The sequence below is a fragment of the Phaethon lepturus genome, unplaced genomic scaffold (genome assembly GCF_000687285.1).
Source record: "Phaethon lepturus isolate BGI_N335 unplaced genomic scaffold, ASM68728v1 scaffold46757, whole genome shotgun sequence".
Classification (NCBI taxonomy): Eukaryota; Metazoa; Chordata; class Aves; order Phaethontiformes; family Phaethontidae; genus Phaethon; species Phaethon lepturus.
Window position 1 is genome coordinate 1 of NW_010551973.1, and position 16,960 is coordinate 16,960.

The window sequence follows — 16,960 nt, forward strand, 5'->3', positions numbered from 1 at the left end:
CCCGAAGTGCTGGAGCAGGCCGTGGTATGTAGCCAGCAGCGCGACGGCAGGGCCTGGGTGTGCTGCTACTGGGGGAAAGGCGCCGCAGGGTGAGGAAAGTTGAGAACGGTATATTTATAAAGAATGATTTTTTTTTTTTAAAGCAGCCTTTCTCGACAAATCGTTTTTAATAGCTTCCAGCATACAAGTGTTGCTGTGGCTGCTAGAGGGGTCTTTTCTGTGAGTTCAGTAGAAGGACACTTGGGAGTGGGAGCCAAAATGACAGCGTCTCTTTGCCCTCCAGTTCAGTCCTGTGCTTCCCTTCCTGAGGAAGGAGCAGTTAGCTCTCCTGTGAGAACAGGCCTTGAGGCTTCCTGCCGGACTGCAGTTCACCACCCACTGAATCTCTGTGGGCACCAGGGAAAAGGAGGGAAAGCACTGATCTGAAGGATTTTGAAAGACATTCTTAATTATTCTTCCTAAAAAAAACCCAACACACACACCTCTAACGTGACAAGTGTTGTGACTCATAAGTATGGGTTGTAATCGTTAAAGCACTTTAAATGCAAAACTTAGAGCTAAATAAAGCTGAATTCTCTTAAAAAAAAAAAAGAGCTGTCAGATCTTCAAATTTGTAAACTGCCTTTAAAAACCACAGCTGGCAGTAAAAGGAGGGGAAAAAGGCTTTTTCCTGTTCACTGGCAGACCAGCAAATTCCTGAGATCAAAGCTGTACAGCTATTTGTGTGTATCAGAATGGCAGCATCTGGCCTAATCTCACTGTTCCAGTGCCATTGGGAAACTGTGACAGAACCCACGAGTATGAAGTAGAAACCTTTTCCCTGAATTCAAAAAGGAAAATAAAATCAGTGCTGGAATTTAACAGGAATAAGTTTACATTTAATTTATGTTAGAACACATCTATGGAGATGACAAATTGGAAGCATTACTTGTGGGAGATGCATATACCAGAAGCACTGGGGTTCCTACTCACTTTCCCAGATTCATGTCCAAATAATTGCTCCTTCCCCATAGGTATGAATTACTCTCGGTTCATCACCACTGTAAGTGCAGCAAGAAAAGCATCTCCAATAAGACTTCTGAGTAAGTATGCGGCTGTTCTTTCCTAGTTCTCTGGAAGGGTGTCATTCTACATTCTGGACTCTGCTGGTGTATCATGGCTAAAAACTAGAAAAAGGCTTGGAAAAAAAACCTGTGCTGTCAGCTGACAAGCAAGGCCAGTTAACTGCTTTAACTTTCATCAAGTTGAGATGTCAAGCAGGTAGAAAGAATAATAAAGTGAATAGCCGTGAACCATTTCAGAAACCCATCCAGACAGAAGTATTGTCACTTCAACACATGTATGAAAAATTCTCTGCTACTGAAGCAGAGCTTTTGGCAGTCTATTGAATTTACGCTGGTTGTCCAGGAACAAGCAACTGCTAATGACTTGAATTTCAGTCCCAGCATAATATTTCTTTCCACCTAGCTTTCCTGTATCCTGTTAATGTTCATAAATTCCCACCACCTCCTCAGTGTTACTACACTTTCCTTTTCTATATAATGCTATCTTTAGGCTACCATGTTGCAGTCTTCTGTGTGACAGGAAAGGTTAACTGCCTATTTGTTTACTCAGTTGAAACTTAGAGGGACCCAACAGAATCAGAGCATGAGACATACCTCACTACTTAAGCCTTCAGGGGTGAATTGCCTCTCTGGGTAAGGAGTTGGCATTTGCAGTTCTGTTTAAAATGCTTCATATAGGTACAGCTAAGTCAACTAATTTACTCTAGTCAGTCTCCGTACTTTCTCAAGTGATACACTGATATGCATCATAACAGAAATACCAAGTAGCACAGCTTGTGCAGAAAGACACACCGAGTGTGCTGTTTTGATGACAAAGTAAATCTCTCTACCAGAGCAGAAGTCACAGACATGACCCATATTGCTGAACTGGTAAGAATTAACTCCCCATGCTCAAGTTTGCTAATAAGTAGTGGAGAATAAACTCGATAACAGGAGGCTTTAAGCCAAGGTGTCTCCTGTCCTCTCATATCTGATGTAAAACTGTCAAGCCAGCATGAATGCCATATTGTGAGCTCTTAGATTTAATGCAATCGAGTGCCCTTGCTGGATTAAGGTCCAGTCTGCACTGCATAGATTGGATCTGAACGATTGTGAAACTGACTTTAAAGCAAGAGTTGTTAACATTTTCTTCATACTGTGAATTATTTACACAGTCTCTTTGGCACTGAAGCTGAGCTGCCAGCAACATTCCCACTCTGTTATGCAAGAGCTATAATCATAGATGCAACTGTCAGTGTAGCTGCACTACTGCCACATTAGCTAAAGTGAGACTGAACAAAAATTCATTCTAAACAGGAGATCATCAGGATTTTAAATTCTTGAAGCTTAAAAGACATCAGTCACAGAAGAAGTTTTTATAGTAGTAGAACAGTCCAAATAAGATAAAAAAGCTATTTAAAATTTATTTTAAAACAAGGATGATTTTTTGTTTTGGCTTGTATCACCCATGTCTCCCTCTCCATTTAATCCAAGTAGAAAGATGAGTTTGAAAAGAATTATCACCCTTTTGAATTCATAACAATTTAAAAAAATAAAGTGAAAAACAGAACAAGCTTCTCTGGCCCATTGTTATATAGTGACTAAAGGATATGATCAGCATTGCAGTAATCAAATGGTAACCAAGGTCTTCTTTTACTCTAGCTGAATTGATGCAGAAGTCTCCTCCATCTCTCATCTCTCTGGCTGGAGGGGCACCAAACCCTAATGTTTTTCCATTTAAGAGAGCTACTATTGCCATTGGACATGGAACTGCTGTTGAGATTGGGGAAGATCTGATGAAGAGAGCTCTCCAGTACTCGGCCTCAGCAGGGTATCTGTCACAGCTGCTAGCAAGATACCAGGATCAAATTATCATAAAATTCTTTATTATTGCATTAATCCACCTATGTTTTTAAAGTTTGTTTGTAAAACAGGTTTGACTTCTTTCAGTTTGCCTCACCATCTACATTTCAGTTTAAGTAGAAAGTTTTGAGCAGATGAGTAATTAAAAAAGCCCCAATACTAGTAATACTCAAGCCAGAGTATTTCCTGGCTGTTAGTATTTGAGAATCCAGACTCCCAAATCACTAGGAGGAATCATTTTGTGGTTTGCAATAAAATATTCATTAAAAGATACTGCATTGCAATACATAGTTCCCACATTCTGGAGTATTTGTTTTGCCCTCATTTGGTACTATATATTAAAGTCAGTATGTACTACTTGTAGCAATTGAATGGAGATATTTATAGTATAGTCATTTTTAGTACTTTAGCACTTATGAACTCCCCAGCAGACAGCCTGGAGTCAGGCTTGTGACAGGTTTGCAAAGACACTTATTAATCAGTGAAGTTAAGTCTTAATATTTAAATTGACCTAGCCATTTGTGGACATGCCACAGGATCTTAAGACTTTTTTTTAAAAAAATCTGTTTCAGAAATCCTTATTATCTGCAGCCTGTTTCTAGTATTATTACTAGCTTTGTCACATTGCCACAGTTCAGTATGAAAAGATCACTCCTAGGAGTGGATATTGTTCAGCGTCCACACCTATACCATCCTTGGCAATTTCCACCCAGATTTCAGTATCATAATTTGGTGTATGGCCAGCAGGTTGAGGGAGGTGATTCCGCCCCTCTACTCCGCTCTGCTGAGACCCCACCTGGAGTCCTGTGTCCAGCTCTGGAGCCCTCAGCACGGGAAATGCATGGGCCTGTTGGAGAGGGTCCAGAGGAAGGCCACAAAAACTATGAGAGGGATGGAACACCTCTCCTGTGAGGACAGGCTGAGAGATGTGGGATTGTCCAGCCTGGAGAAGAGAAGGCTCCAGGGAGACCTTATTGCAGCCTTCCAGTACTTAAAGAGGGCCTATAAGAAAGATGGGGACAGATGACTTAGCAGGCCTGTTGTGACAGGACAAGGGGTAGTGGTTTTAAACTGAAAGAGGGTAGATTTAGACTAGATCTAAGGAAGAAGTTTTTCACGATGAGGGTGGTGAAACATGGGCACAGGTTGCCCAGAAAGGTGGTAGATGCCCCATCCCTGGAAACACTCAAGATCAGGTTGGACAGGGCTCTGAGCAACCTGATCTAGTTGAAGATGTCCCTGCTGATTGCAGGGGGGTTGGACTAGATGACCTTGAAAACTCCCTTCCAACCCAAACTGTTCTATGAGTCTATGACCATAGATGCCCATCTCCTCTGCTTTTCCATAAGAAACATTTATCTCATTTTCATCATTTGATAAAGCAGTGATAAAAGCAGCAACTAAGTGTATCTGTATGACAGCTGAAATCAGACTCAGGGCTGCACGCTAGATTTTGCGGTGATTTAGAGGAAAAGCCTAGCTTCGGCCTATGTAAGATGTTAGATACACTTTATTTTATTCATGTTTCAGGATTCCGGAGCTGCTGTCTTGGCTAAAGGATTTCCAGCGGAATCTACATAATCCCCCCACAGCCAACTACAGTCCTGAGCAAGGACAAATGGAAGTGTGTGTCACGACTGGCAGCCAGGAAGGCTTGTGTAAAGTAAGACCAAAAGCTCCTTATTCTTCCATCAGTTCAGTTACACTCGGCATTAAGTGCCACAGTGTAACTATATGCAGGGTAGTTTGTTAAATACATGTCTCTCATCAATACAAGATAATAGAACTGAAATAAAACTGGTGCAGCCATCTAATCTGTCAGGACTGCATGAATGTTTGGGTGAACCAAAGAGCCTGTCAGAAAATGCACTATAAGGTAAAATTTAATGTTACTCAAGTACTGCAGTAAGAAGGACATAGGTGCTTTATTTTCTTTACCATAACTCAATTCTAATTATGTTAGACTTCCTTAAGTAATTACCCTTTCCAGTCCACTCCCACTACTGCTTAGTTGATCCTTTCTGTAACCAAAGCACTATTTCTATTGTATAATAGAGCCGTGTCTTTCCATTTCAAATTGATATTCTCTAGCTGATTGCCTAGCTTCATTTTGCTCTAAAGCGGATTTTTCATCTGTTAATTGTTTTTCCTCACAGACAGCATAATTAAATGGTTAGGGAATTACTAATATCTAATCAAGATTTTTAACCCAGCTAAGAAGTCAGAAGTATGAAGCATGTGTACAAGAATGGCATAGTTTTTCTAAAGTAGAATCTTTTCTTTCACAGGTGTTTGAAATGCTCATTAATCCTGGGGACAACATCCTTTTGGATGCACCTACATACTCTGGGACACTAGCAGCTGTAAGTATTTTTTGGCTACAAAAAATTGTGAATGTTATATTTGAAGTAAACAGCAATTTAGTACCTGATCTGCAGGCTTATGTGAACTGTCTGTATGTACTATAAAAACATATCTAAGAATCAAGTTTTTAGTACTAGTCTAGTTAAGTTCATAAAAATTAATTTCTAGAAGCTTTTCTACTAAAAGTTCTATAAAAGCTATTCCCAGGACAGAAGTTCCACTTCCAAATCCTAGTTCATTCGAGGGCTAGGGTCACTTTTGGAATCGGAAAGAAAGCCATCACAACCTAGTCAGGTTGAAACAAATTTGTAACAAGCAGGTATTTCAACCTGTCAGCACATACACCTGAAGTGTTTCATGGTCAGATTATACCATAGCTATAAATAGTACAAAGTTGGAATAGTCCTGAAACATCCATATAGGAGTATGCAGATGTGAATTAGTAAGAACTACACAAAAATAGCAATTTTACTTCTGAAAAGTAATTTAATCCATATGTAATTAAATGTCAGCTTAAAATGGGTAAGAACTGTAAGAAGAGTTGCGATAGATAACATACCACAATCTCAGTCTAGTCTTCCCTTGATTCAAAAGGAATTTTGTTATTGTTCTCTGTGTTGAGTATATCTTATCTAATCAAATATACTTTCTTAGGAATATATTTTGACAATGCAGCAACTTACAGTTTTACTTAAATAGTGCAGAGCACTACATGGTACAAATTGAAATTCCAGAGGGGAGACAGCATGCTTTTTTTTAGCATTTTACCTATTTCTTTTTTTCATACTGCTGTCAACATGTCATTGCAGTAGCATCATTTCATTCTGCCTTGTATTGCTGAATATATCTATTGAGAACAAATTCTTTGCCCTTTGTCAGTGAAGAGTAGCTTATAGTTCTGGCACTTCCACTGAAGTAGAACGTAAATTGTCAGCAGGGAATGAAGGTGTTATGAACTTACTACCTGTGGTGAGAGCATTAGAAGTCCTGAGAACAGTTCAAATTCACAAAATCCCTTCTGCTTGCAAAACCAGGTGTGATTTCCTAGAGAAGAACAGCAGTTGGACATAGGAGCTATCTGTTTCTTCTCAGTTGTCTTAACAGGGCAAATAAGAGTAGTGTGGTAAGTTTGACAAGCTCCGCAGCAAATTCAGACAAGCTTTCTTTTGAATTATGAGCAAATGGAGTTTGAGATTACAGCTGTAAAGCCAGAAAGACTTTGTATCACTAAAATTTTACAATGGCAATGACAAAAGGAAGACCCCTGAATTATGATATTATGACAGTTTTGTTCCTCCTATCAACAGCTGAGACCTTTGGGTTGTAACATAACTAATGTTCCTAGCGACCAACATGGCATTATTCCAAAAGCTCTAAAAGAAATTCTATCTACTTGGAGCTCAGAAGATGTAAAAAATTGTAGCCACCACCTCCCCAAATTCCTGTACACCATTCCAAATGGCTGCAACCCAACTGGAAACTCTCTGACCGCAGAGCGCAAGAAGGAGATTTACCAGGTATGTAGCTGGGGCCTTGTGAACCTTGTAGGTGGAAATAGATAAATGTCGGTCTCATTTCAGTTGAGGATACCCCATGTATGGCGTTTGGGCCCATTATTGGTCCAGCAGACACTCCTCCTAGAACTTGTTTCTAGGAGAACCTCTTTCATGGCAACTCTTCAGAGGTAGACTATGCATTAAATACATCGTTTTTGCAATAGTAGCCCATCACTGGCTGGTATCTTTGCCATAGGCTCCAAACTGGACATATTGCAAGTTTTCTGCACAGTTTGAACACTACATGGAACAGGCTTTGTTATATACATGTGCCCTTCTACTGCAGGTACCATGTTTGCTCTTGCGTTTACACTTGATCTCTAAATTGGGCATTTGAAAGCTTCTCTTGATAGGGCCTTGTATATAGTGAATAAACAATCCATAATATGGTCCTGGTAATAGGCCCAGGGTATAGGAAGAACTGAATTTACAGTGTCTTTACATTTTAATGAATCTTTACTTTTTATTCATTTCTTTAGCTTGCAAGAAAATATGATTTCCTCATAATAGAGGATGACCCTTACTACTTTCTTCAATTTGAAAAGGTAATTTGTCTTCCATACTCCTTATTAAGACCTCCTTTTCTGGTCCTGGAGAGAACTAAGGTTTGAGCCATGAGTCTTCCTGCATGTTCCTTCATGTCCTACCAAGGTAGTTGTAAGGCGTAACAGCCTATGCTACTTTCAGTTGTTGGCCCCTTTGTGGCATTTTACTGCATCGGTCCTGTTAATCAGTGGTCCAAATTCCTTCAAGCTTTCTACAGGACAGAATTTCCTTCAGTAGTCAGAAAATGGCAAAGACTTTGCCTCCAGAGCAAAACAAGCGTGCCACTGAAGCAGCATTTGAAAATAGCAGCCTCAATGTTCCTTTCAGCCCAGGCTCCTCTTTAATTCAGTGGAATGCTACTGCCTACTCCCAATCTACTATATCCCAATTTTACCCCTTTGCCTTTCTGGAGAACCTGAGAGAGTTCTCTCGGATGCCACAGAACATAGTACTGGATAGGCAGCTTCCCCACTTCATGTAAATTTTCCCCAGATGGTAAAAAAAAAAAAAAAAATCAAGTGTTGACCTGTCTTCACATATGGGTCTACAGTTGCACAGTCTGCAAAGAATAAAAGCTGATCTTATAAAGCAGTATAACATTGGTAGAAGCTGAAGTTCAGTGTTTTGTATTTTGAAATATGTTTATGGGAGGAGGCAATAAAACTCCTTCACTTACACATTGAATAGCATTGTGTAGCTTCATTAGACAGTATGTCTAAAAGTAGAATTCTTGTTAAGGAAAAAAGCATGCTGAACTCAGATCATTAAAATTTAGTCATATCTTCTGATTTCCTTTAAGATAAAGCTAAAATCTACAGGCCCCCATCTTAGAAATTACAGTATCTTTCTGTTTATTCCATAAAATATCTTGGCAGAGAAATCATTATTTCTCTGTCCTACTTATGGCATCATACCAAAACTTGAACTGAACACTTGTATGCTGAACCATGGGCTAAGCATCAAAAAATACCAAGGCTGATTTCTTTATGACCTTCATAGAATATTGTCATCACATCTCAAGACAGCTAGCCTAACAATCCCCTGTCAGCAAGTTACTGCATTTTTTTTTCTTTGAATGTGCATCTGTGAAATATTTATTATCAAAAATATTTCTTTAAGAAATTAATTATGACTTCATAATAAAGAAAATAATTCTATCATAATCCTTACTAGCACCTTGAACTTTATTTTTTTTATTTTTCTTCCAAGCCATGGGCTCCAACTTTCCTCTCAATGGATGTGGATGGCCGAGTTATCAGGACTGACTCTTTCTCTAAAATTCTCTCATCTGGGTAAGGCCCACTTCAGACTGCTCAACGTTGCCTGTTCAGTTAAGGCACAAGACTAATACTTCATACAAAATGATCAGACATGTGTTTTTTCATCTAATACCAATCCGTTTCTGGAATATACTTTTGGATACACAGATTTTCTCAGCCTGCTCACTTTTCATGTCATCTCTTGGCAGTCATTTAACTCCAGATTCTGTTTCTCTTCTGATGCTGACAGTTAAGCCGCCCTGCCCAAGCAGCTCATTCTTGCAGACACCATATAGGCAGGAAGGCAGATGCTGGATTCCAGTTCTGTTCCTGGAACTCCTAGGAGCTTTTCTCTCTTTTTCTATTTCTCCTGTCTCTTACCATTCCTGCAGACTGCCTGAACTTGCAATACAGAAAAGAAATGATGGCATCATTCTCCACGAACTATTCATAGGGTTATACTGATCTCTTGTCTTCTAGCCTTACAAGTTCTTTCAGGTTTTTCCACCTGCCTGAAAAACTAGGCTGCCTGTTTTCCATTTCACAGAAGTCAACATATTTGATTTTTAACTTGCTTTTGTTTATTATTCTAATAGATATAAGAAACTAATGTGAATTCTGCACTGGCAGCTAGTGGATTATAACCCCATCCCTGAGAAAGTGAGGAGACAACATGATGCTAAGTGTGATTGCTCTTTCAGAAGTGACACTGCAAAAAGGCATGATGCAATTTTATCTTTGTCAAAGACGCATATGAGCTTACTAGTTCTATTTTTCTTCGAAGAAAAACTTCAGCCAATCTGTAAAGATGGGTCATAAGCATTGAAGCACGAATAAGAATCTGATTTATCAGTCTGAATTCCATTTATTCCACAGTACTGAAAGGGAGTGAAAGAGTAAAGCTGTTTGCCACTTCCCATCTGTTTTTCATAAAGCCTGAGTATTCATGATTTTTAACCTGTCTTTCCTTGACTTTGATTCATATAATCTTTATGGTTGCAGGGGAAAGCTTACAAATATGGGATATGTCCTGAAGTCTCAGAACTAAGAAGCAACTATAAGCATTAAAAACCCTTAAATGTTTTTATTTCATGACTTTGATACTCAGCTCCTAAGATGCATAAACCTGGGGTTTAGGGCAGTATTAAGATATAGATAAATGCATAAGAGAGCCTTACAATATCAACAAAATTGTTACAGGTTTTCCCAGTTACAAGGTAAACCATAACTCACACAAAGTATTAGCACACTGCATTTCTGTAGTAACTTTCTCTGCTTTTTTTCCTCTAGGTTAAGAATAGGTTTTCTGACAGGTCCCAAGCCTCTTATTGACAGAGTTATTCTACACATTCAGGTTTCAACAATGCACACCAGCACTTTCACACAGGCAAGTACCAAACTTCCAACTGAATTGTATTTAGAGAAGATAACATATTCCAAGTCATAAGAAACAAAAAACAGCCAACTTTGCACTTTTGCAGTTTTGTTTATAAGCATATACATTGTCAATTCTGCCAACGGAAGAGAGACCACTGTAGAAATTGCAACCAGAGCTAGAGGGTGTCTCAGCGGACAGAAAGCACAGCTAATATGCCCTTAACCCTAAATTTAAAGAATCAAGATTTAAAATACTTCGTATCTCTTGCTAGTAAGCTCACTTGAAAAACCTCTGTGTAAACTGTACATTGGAAGCACTTAGGTTTTTTCTATTTTTCAGCCTACTTTGTAGTTAGAACAATACCAGCAGCCCACAGAGACATTAGAAAGCAGGCTGCCAACTACAGTACCTTTATAGTTAATAAGGAAAGGAGACATTGAGCACATCTAAATATATCTTCCAGCTCCATTAGTTCATCACAGAGGCTGTATTAAAGCAGAGACACTGATACACGCAGGAAGATAAAGCAATATAACATCGCCTTTCCTTTTTCTCCCTGATTACCTTATTTAGCTCTTCATCCATTCTTCCCACCTCAGCTTCCAAACACAGCCATGATCCTTGGAGACAGCAGTAGCATGGACCACAACAGCCCGTTGCTGTTGCCACCTCTGTTTATAAAGGGCTCCAAGATACCCCACATGCAATTTCTTGCCTGTGTGGAATTTTGAATAATGCATCAGGCTATATCTTTTGTTGATTGTGGAACAGTCCTGTTTAAAATGTGGTATTGATGATGTGTTTTATTTCTTTAGATTATGATATCACAGCTGCTTCAGCAATGGGGAGAAAAGGGTTTCTTGGAGCATATAGACAGGTAGGATCACATCATATGCTGAATCCCATCATCTGTCACTCTGCTCCTTGTTACCTACATAAGACATTCTTTGCCGTAAACAGGTCAGAGGAGATGGATCAGTATTAGGCCAAATGGTTAAGTCAGTCCTGAAGGAGGTCTGTGTGAAGTTGCAGACATGCAGGTCAGGGCATGTAAACTACCACTACAGACCAACAATCTGCCAGTGCACTGGCACAGTCATTATGCAGCTCCCACCTGAAGGGAACTCAAGAGGATCCTGAGCTCCAAGTCAGTGAATAAAGTTTTCATCCCTGCTGAAGTGGCAGTGTCTGTAGGAAAGGCTAAGATCACCAAAGTACATAATCATAATCTACTGAGAAAGAGTCAGCATAGCTTCTCTAAAGGGAGTTCTTGCCTCACTAACTCAGGAGGGATTCACCCTCTAGCACCCTTAATCTAATGATGGTGGATGCTGATGGAAAGAACTATAGAGAGCAGTGAGGTTCGCCGACACTTGCTAAACTTGCTTCTGTCACCACTCTTGGAGGCAGAGCACTGGGCTAAGGTCTAATCAGCAAGATGTTTCTTGCCTACTGACTGACACACATTTGTTTTTCATTATGCTGGAGGAACATAGTTTCTCTTGAGTATCCATACTTCATTTCAGATGCCATACTTGGATGCCATTAGAACCCCAAGCTCCCTATTTGAGTGCGTAGTGTTGCTACACTCTGCAGAGGCCTGTAACAAGCATGTGAGCAAAGCATAGAAGTTGTTTTTGTATCCGACTGTAACAGCCACTTCTGTCCCCTGAGCACCTGTTGTCCATAGTGTAAACACCAGTATTTAAAAAAAACAAACAGATGCATCAGTCCTGGCTTTGTCTTGTTTTAAGAAATAGGAGCATAAAGAGAGGTTTTGAAAGGAAACTCGGACCACACTTTAGTTGAACTTTCAGCAGTTAGAAAAATATATCTTAAATGCATCTACTTCACTTACCACCTTCTTGTAGACCAAAGGGCCTCCTTGCTCAAGCCAGAAGGCTGTTCTTCCCCTTGACTAATAAGAATAGTACTGCAGTAGGATAGCTGCAACCCTTTATAACCTTCTAGAATCTGTTATCAGGTGACCTATTGATGAGGCCTAACAGCTGACTGCAATCTGTTCTAGGTGATTTCATTTGGACAATGTTAACTTGTTAGATCATGCTTTTGAGTAGGAGCTAGCCTATAGTTTGGAGCAACTACATTTTTTGTGGAAGTCTTGTTTCACTAGCACTTACTATTTCCTTCCAACATGAAAGTAAAATAACAAAAAGGTAAAATCTTGCAACAGAATTTGTGATGTGGTAAAAACTGCACAAGTGAGATTTACCATTTCACAGAACGTAGTAATTGGTGTAGACTGAGTCCCTAAACTATATAAGCCTTTGGTATTGGGTGTAATAAAATGGATCCAGAAATCAAAGCTATTGCTTGAGAGAGTATAAAAAAATCTAAATGTAAAATTATGAAAATTACTAAGTATGGTTTCTGTGCAGAGAAGGGAACACATTTGCATATGATTTATGAATTCTGTGTCAGGCATTTCTCTTACGTCTGCTGTTGCAGAATCACAGCTGTCTCATATCAACAAAAGCCACTGCACAAGACTTGTCCATGTTGAAACTTCAGTTAGGGTCATTTTCCAAAATAAGAGATTGAATTATTTCCAAGTTTTACGTAAAGTGTGAAGGAGATATATATGTTCAAAAGTTTAGAAAAGGGGAAACTGTCAGATAGTCATCACAGATTTATCATATGATTTGCTTTTTACCTTGTGAAATATCATTTCCATGTTTACCTGTTACACAAATTCAACCCAAATCCACAAATATCGAGTCTGTGCTTTTGCATATGTACAAGTCATTAATTTTCTTCAGTATGCCTGTTTTGTGTGGTAAATATTGCTAACAGGGCTTGTATCCACTCATATAATAGACAGAACGGGTATAATATAGAAGGAGTTTCCATGACATACATAAAGCTTAAGAAGCAGCCACACAGGCACTTCCTCTGTCGGGTTGATCAGTGCATTGCTGGAGACACACTGAAGCATTCAGGACTTCTCCGATACATATACAAAGCTTTATACAGACAGTATACTGTATTGTGCCCATCTAGGATATACTTATATTTCCGTTAAGTGTGCGCTTAGGTTGTTAAGTAGAAAAGCTTTGTTTTGGCCTTTGGAAACAAATGGACTCTGAACACTATGGGATCATGACTTTGAATTGGTAATTTACTTTCAGAGTGGTGGAGTTCTACAGGACCCAGCGGGATGCAATGCTCATTGCTGCTGACAAGTGGTTAAAAGGTCAGTGAGTGCAACACAGCTAACTACTTAGATTTTTTTCTAGCTATTTATCATCTTTGCATTCAAGAAAAATGACTAAAGTTCATCACTGAAGTGACAGATAAGCACTATAAGCAGATCAATGACATTATTAAGCTTGGGACAAATTATCTAGTGTTTCTGTTTTCATGCTTTTCTGGTGGGACAAGGAGATGGCGATGAGAAAAAAGCTCACCACATTACTGTATAAAGCAGTTTTACAAAGGCTATATATTTCACTCCACTGTGTTTTACTTTTTATCTTAAAATAGCTGTCTTCAAAATCTCTGTCTGAAATAACCAGATTTAGTGGCCTTAATTTAAAAGAAAATAGAAACATTTGATATCTCAGCAGTGATAATAGGGTTTTTTTTGTGAGAAATCAGTTTAAATGTCCCTTTTTGTGGTTTATCACAGAGCATGCGTAGAAAGAATTTGATCAACAATAATGCAGTTACAGTTAGTGACTCACTCCTTTTGGTCAAAGTGGAATCAGCAGTAACTGCTTAAGAGCTGCCAACCTGCCTTAGGTGATACTTCATGGGACATGGATATTTGGGTACCACAGTGTCATTAATGTACTTACTCTTGCTAATTCCAGGGTTTTAGATATGAACTATTTCTTCTTTTTCTACATGGCTCTGAACAACCATGAGTTCTTGACCTAGATAGGCCTTCTTTGTTTCAATTCCTTAAGTATCAAAACAGTGTAATAGCACTGGACTACCTTAAAGTGTATTGTGAGAATATACTTATGTAAAAGACTACAGGTTCTTCACATTTTCTAGTAATAGGAGACATAATATTATGGAAGATGGACCTTTATTTTGTAGATATGTAATGATTAAATGCATCAAGGAAGAGCTGGATGTCAAATAAATAGTTTCTTCAAAAATATGTCCAAAACCAAATAAAGAATTCTAGGTAAACAAAAGGTATACAGTAAGTCTGCATATATAATTTAAGGCATAAATCCTCTCTAAGCATTCCCATCCTCCTCAAAACTCCTAGGGTCTCCTTTTCTTTGGGGAAAAATCTATAATCATTGTAACTTAAAGGAAAATAGTTTTGTGCTTTGCTACAATTTAAATTGTGTTGATAGTCAATGTGATACTAGGAGAAACTGCATCAGAAAACTTATTTTAGATTGTTTACTTGCTCTGAAATTAATCAACAAATATAGTTCGTTAGTTTGGGATTTCTGTAATTCAGAGCAATGACTTTCACAAGAAGTATTGAGGATACCAGCACAAGTGCAATAAGCCCACACCCACACAGACTTGATTAGGAGCATTTTAGATGTGGTGAGTGGCATGCTGGCTCTGTGGCCCACATTCCCTTTGAGTTCACTGGAGCAACAAATCCATAATATCACTGAGTCTATGATGTGTCAGTTAAAGGTGGGGCAGAATTTTATTTCTTGATTCCCTTCTTTTCTCTCTCTCCATCTCTCTCCAGGCTTGGCAGAATGGTACCCTCCTGCTGCTGGCATGTTCTTATGGATCAAAATTAAGGGTGTTTCTGATACAAAGCAGTTGATCATGGAAAAAGCTTTGCAGAAAGAAGTATGACCTCTGGTTTAATGGCTTATGATGTTAAAAGGAAATGAGGGAAGGGTAAAATAAATTTACCATATCTACCCACACATACGCGCACACATCAAAAAGCAAGGGAACTTGCTGTGCACCATCACTGAGTGCAGGTCAGGCATTGTCACATGGTGATTCATTAATAAAGTATTTTCATGTCTGTATTCAGATGTTCATATTTAATGAGTTTGCTTAAATTTAAAACATTATAATACATAGTACAATGTAATGTATACTATATATATAATGTTAATATATGTATCTATATGAATGCTGGCTGTCCATTATATCTTTTTAGTAAGAGAAAATACATCCCACCTCACTGTTGCTTTTAAACATTGTGATGATAAGACAGACCTGGCAACCCACCAGCCTAGGTAACCAAAACCTAAAAGCCCTTTGATTTTGTTATGAAAAGTCTGATTACTGGTTGAATATTTTTGGCTTCTCATTTTGAAGAGAAGAAATACATTAAGCCATGTTCTGATACCAATATTTCAGCAGTGAGCCTTCTCAAATTTAATTTAACACAGTGTTTTAAAATGGTAGAATTGGTGATAACTGTGTAGCTAATCAATTTTTCTTAGGTGTTACTTGTACCTGGAGCAGCATTCAATATCGATAGTTCAGAGCCTAGTTCTTATGTCAGAGTCTCCTTCTCTCTGTCTTCTCCAGCCCAGATGGATCTGGTAAGTGAGATTTATTTTTTCTTACATTCTTAGCAAGACAATTTCTCACATAGTAATGCTCCCTTATTTTTAGTTACTTCTCCTTATGTGTTTTCTTGAATGTAAGTGTAGTTTTTTTAGTACTTAGATGATTAAGCAGTACTTTTGAAGCAGTGTAAGCTGTTTCTTAGCTGATTTCTTCTTTTGTTGTTGTAAAAAGAAAACAGAGTATCAGCAGAATTTTGTAGTATAAAATACTGAGTTTGTATATGGTTAGTTAGGGTAGTTTTAGTAGCTTTACAGGTTTGGTGTGTTGCCTATTTAAGTAATGCTGAAACATAAATGTGAACCACATTTGTGTCATTGCAGGCCTTCAAGAGACTGGCTGACCTTATAAAAGAAGCTTTATGAAAAAGCTAAGTAGAGCTCTTGCAGCAATCAAAATCTTCTCCAGAAAATATTTATTGGCATTTGGATTTCATCAGAACACTTTAAATGCAAGCATAATACAGTGGATATTTCCTTAGATTTTTTTCAGCTAAAAAAGCAAAAATACAAAAGATTGAAAAACAATATGCTTAATTTTTTTAACAGGACATTGCATTGCTAAATTTATTCCAATTCAGAAACACTTAAAATACTCAAAAACAAAATGTTCTGTTTCCTGTCAAATCCATGGTTTTGTTAGATTTTAATTGATTTTTGTTCTGGCTTTTGCTTCCCATTTGGGTTGAGAAAGATGGAAATTGGTTACTTTGGAAGTTGCACCTGAGGTGGTCTTAGCCATTATTACTTAATCCCAACTGATACATTCCTCCAACACCTTATTTTGGAATTGTTTTTGTGTGTCACTTTCCTTCTTGTCCTGCTGTATGGCATCTGGTTTTGAAGATTTGAAGATCAGTATTTAATTTTACTAAAGTTTTGTCAGACAAAACTGACTTAAGGATGTTAAAAAATTGAAACCGGTCCAGGAAAATTAGGCTATGATTACAAATAAACTATTTGGCCTAAGGTCCCTTGCAATTTGCATGGGTTTTGCAGCTCATTCTCTAATTTGTAAAAGTTTGTCTGATTGCTGGCTTTCACTTCAGTCTGTGAATAATTACTCTGTAGCTGTGTTAGAAAATCTGCAGTAGGCAAAGGCATGTGGATGTGCTAATAAAACAGCTCTCTGCTCTTTGTTAATCAGGCGTGTTTTTGAACAGAGTGTTAGGTAACTGAACAGGGGACGTAGTGGAATGGACAATACCCTGACAATGCCAGAGGTACAAAGCAAGCAAAATAAAAAAAATAAAGAAATGTTTTGATCTCTAATCCCTTGGTCATTATTATCCCAAACATTTGATACTGGCAACATGTACAAAACCTTCAGAAAGTTTTAACTGTACAGATTCTCCAAGGCTTCCCATTTTGCTTAATGACCTAAGTTTTATTTGCTGTTTGGATGAAAGCACTATAG

The 16,960-nt window shown here is 38.3% G+C and overlaps 1 protein-coding gene across 2 annotated transcripts; it reads left to right on the top strand.

Moving 5' to 3' along the window:
* Positions 1 to 1,015: 1,015 nt before the first annotated feature.
* On the top strand, positions 1,016 to 16,170 carry AADAT (aminoadipate aminotransferase). Of its 2 annotated transcripts, none has more exons than XM_010291083.1 (13): positions 1,016 to 1,086; positions 2,689 to 2,874; positions 4,437 to 4,569; positions 5,195 to 5,269; positions 6,578 to 6,787; positions 7,306 to 7,371; positions 8,582 to 8,664; positions 9,922 to 10,018; positions 10,825 to 10,886; positions 13,159 to 13,223; positions 14,700 to 14,806; positions 15,418 to 15,519; positions 15,868 to 16,170. In XM_010291083.1, the coding sequence occupies exons 1-13, from the start codon at positions 1,016 to 1,018 to the stop codon at positions 15,907 to 15,909; spliced, it is 1,299 nt and encodes a 432-aa protein (XP_010289385.1). In that variant the 3' UTR covers positions 15,910 to 16,170. The 2 variants fall into 2 exon arrangements, with proteins under 2 accessions (XP_010289385.1, XP_010289386.1); XM_010291084.1 differs by having other exon boundaries at positions 1,016 to 1,082; positions 2,706 to 2,874.
* Positions 16,171 to 16,960: the final 790 nt, after the last annotated feature.

Bases quoted from the DNA above. Each gene is read 5' to 3' on its own strand.
- AADAT (XM_010291083.1), top strand. From the start codon at position 1,016: ATGAATTACTCTCGGTTCATCACCACTGTAAGTGCAGCAAGAAAAGCA. The intron at 13,224-14,699 runs GTCAGTGAGTGC...ATCTCTCTCCAG, and splicing joins TGCTGACAAGTGGTTAAAAG to GCTTGGCAGAATGGTACCCT. The intron at 14,807-15,417 runs GTATGACCTCTG...AATTTTTCTTAG, and splicing joins AAAAAGCTTTGCAGAAAGAA to GTGTTACTTGTACCTGGAGC.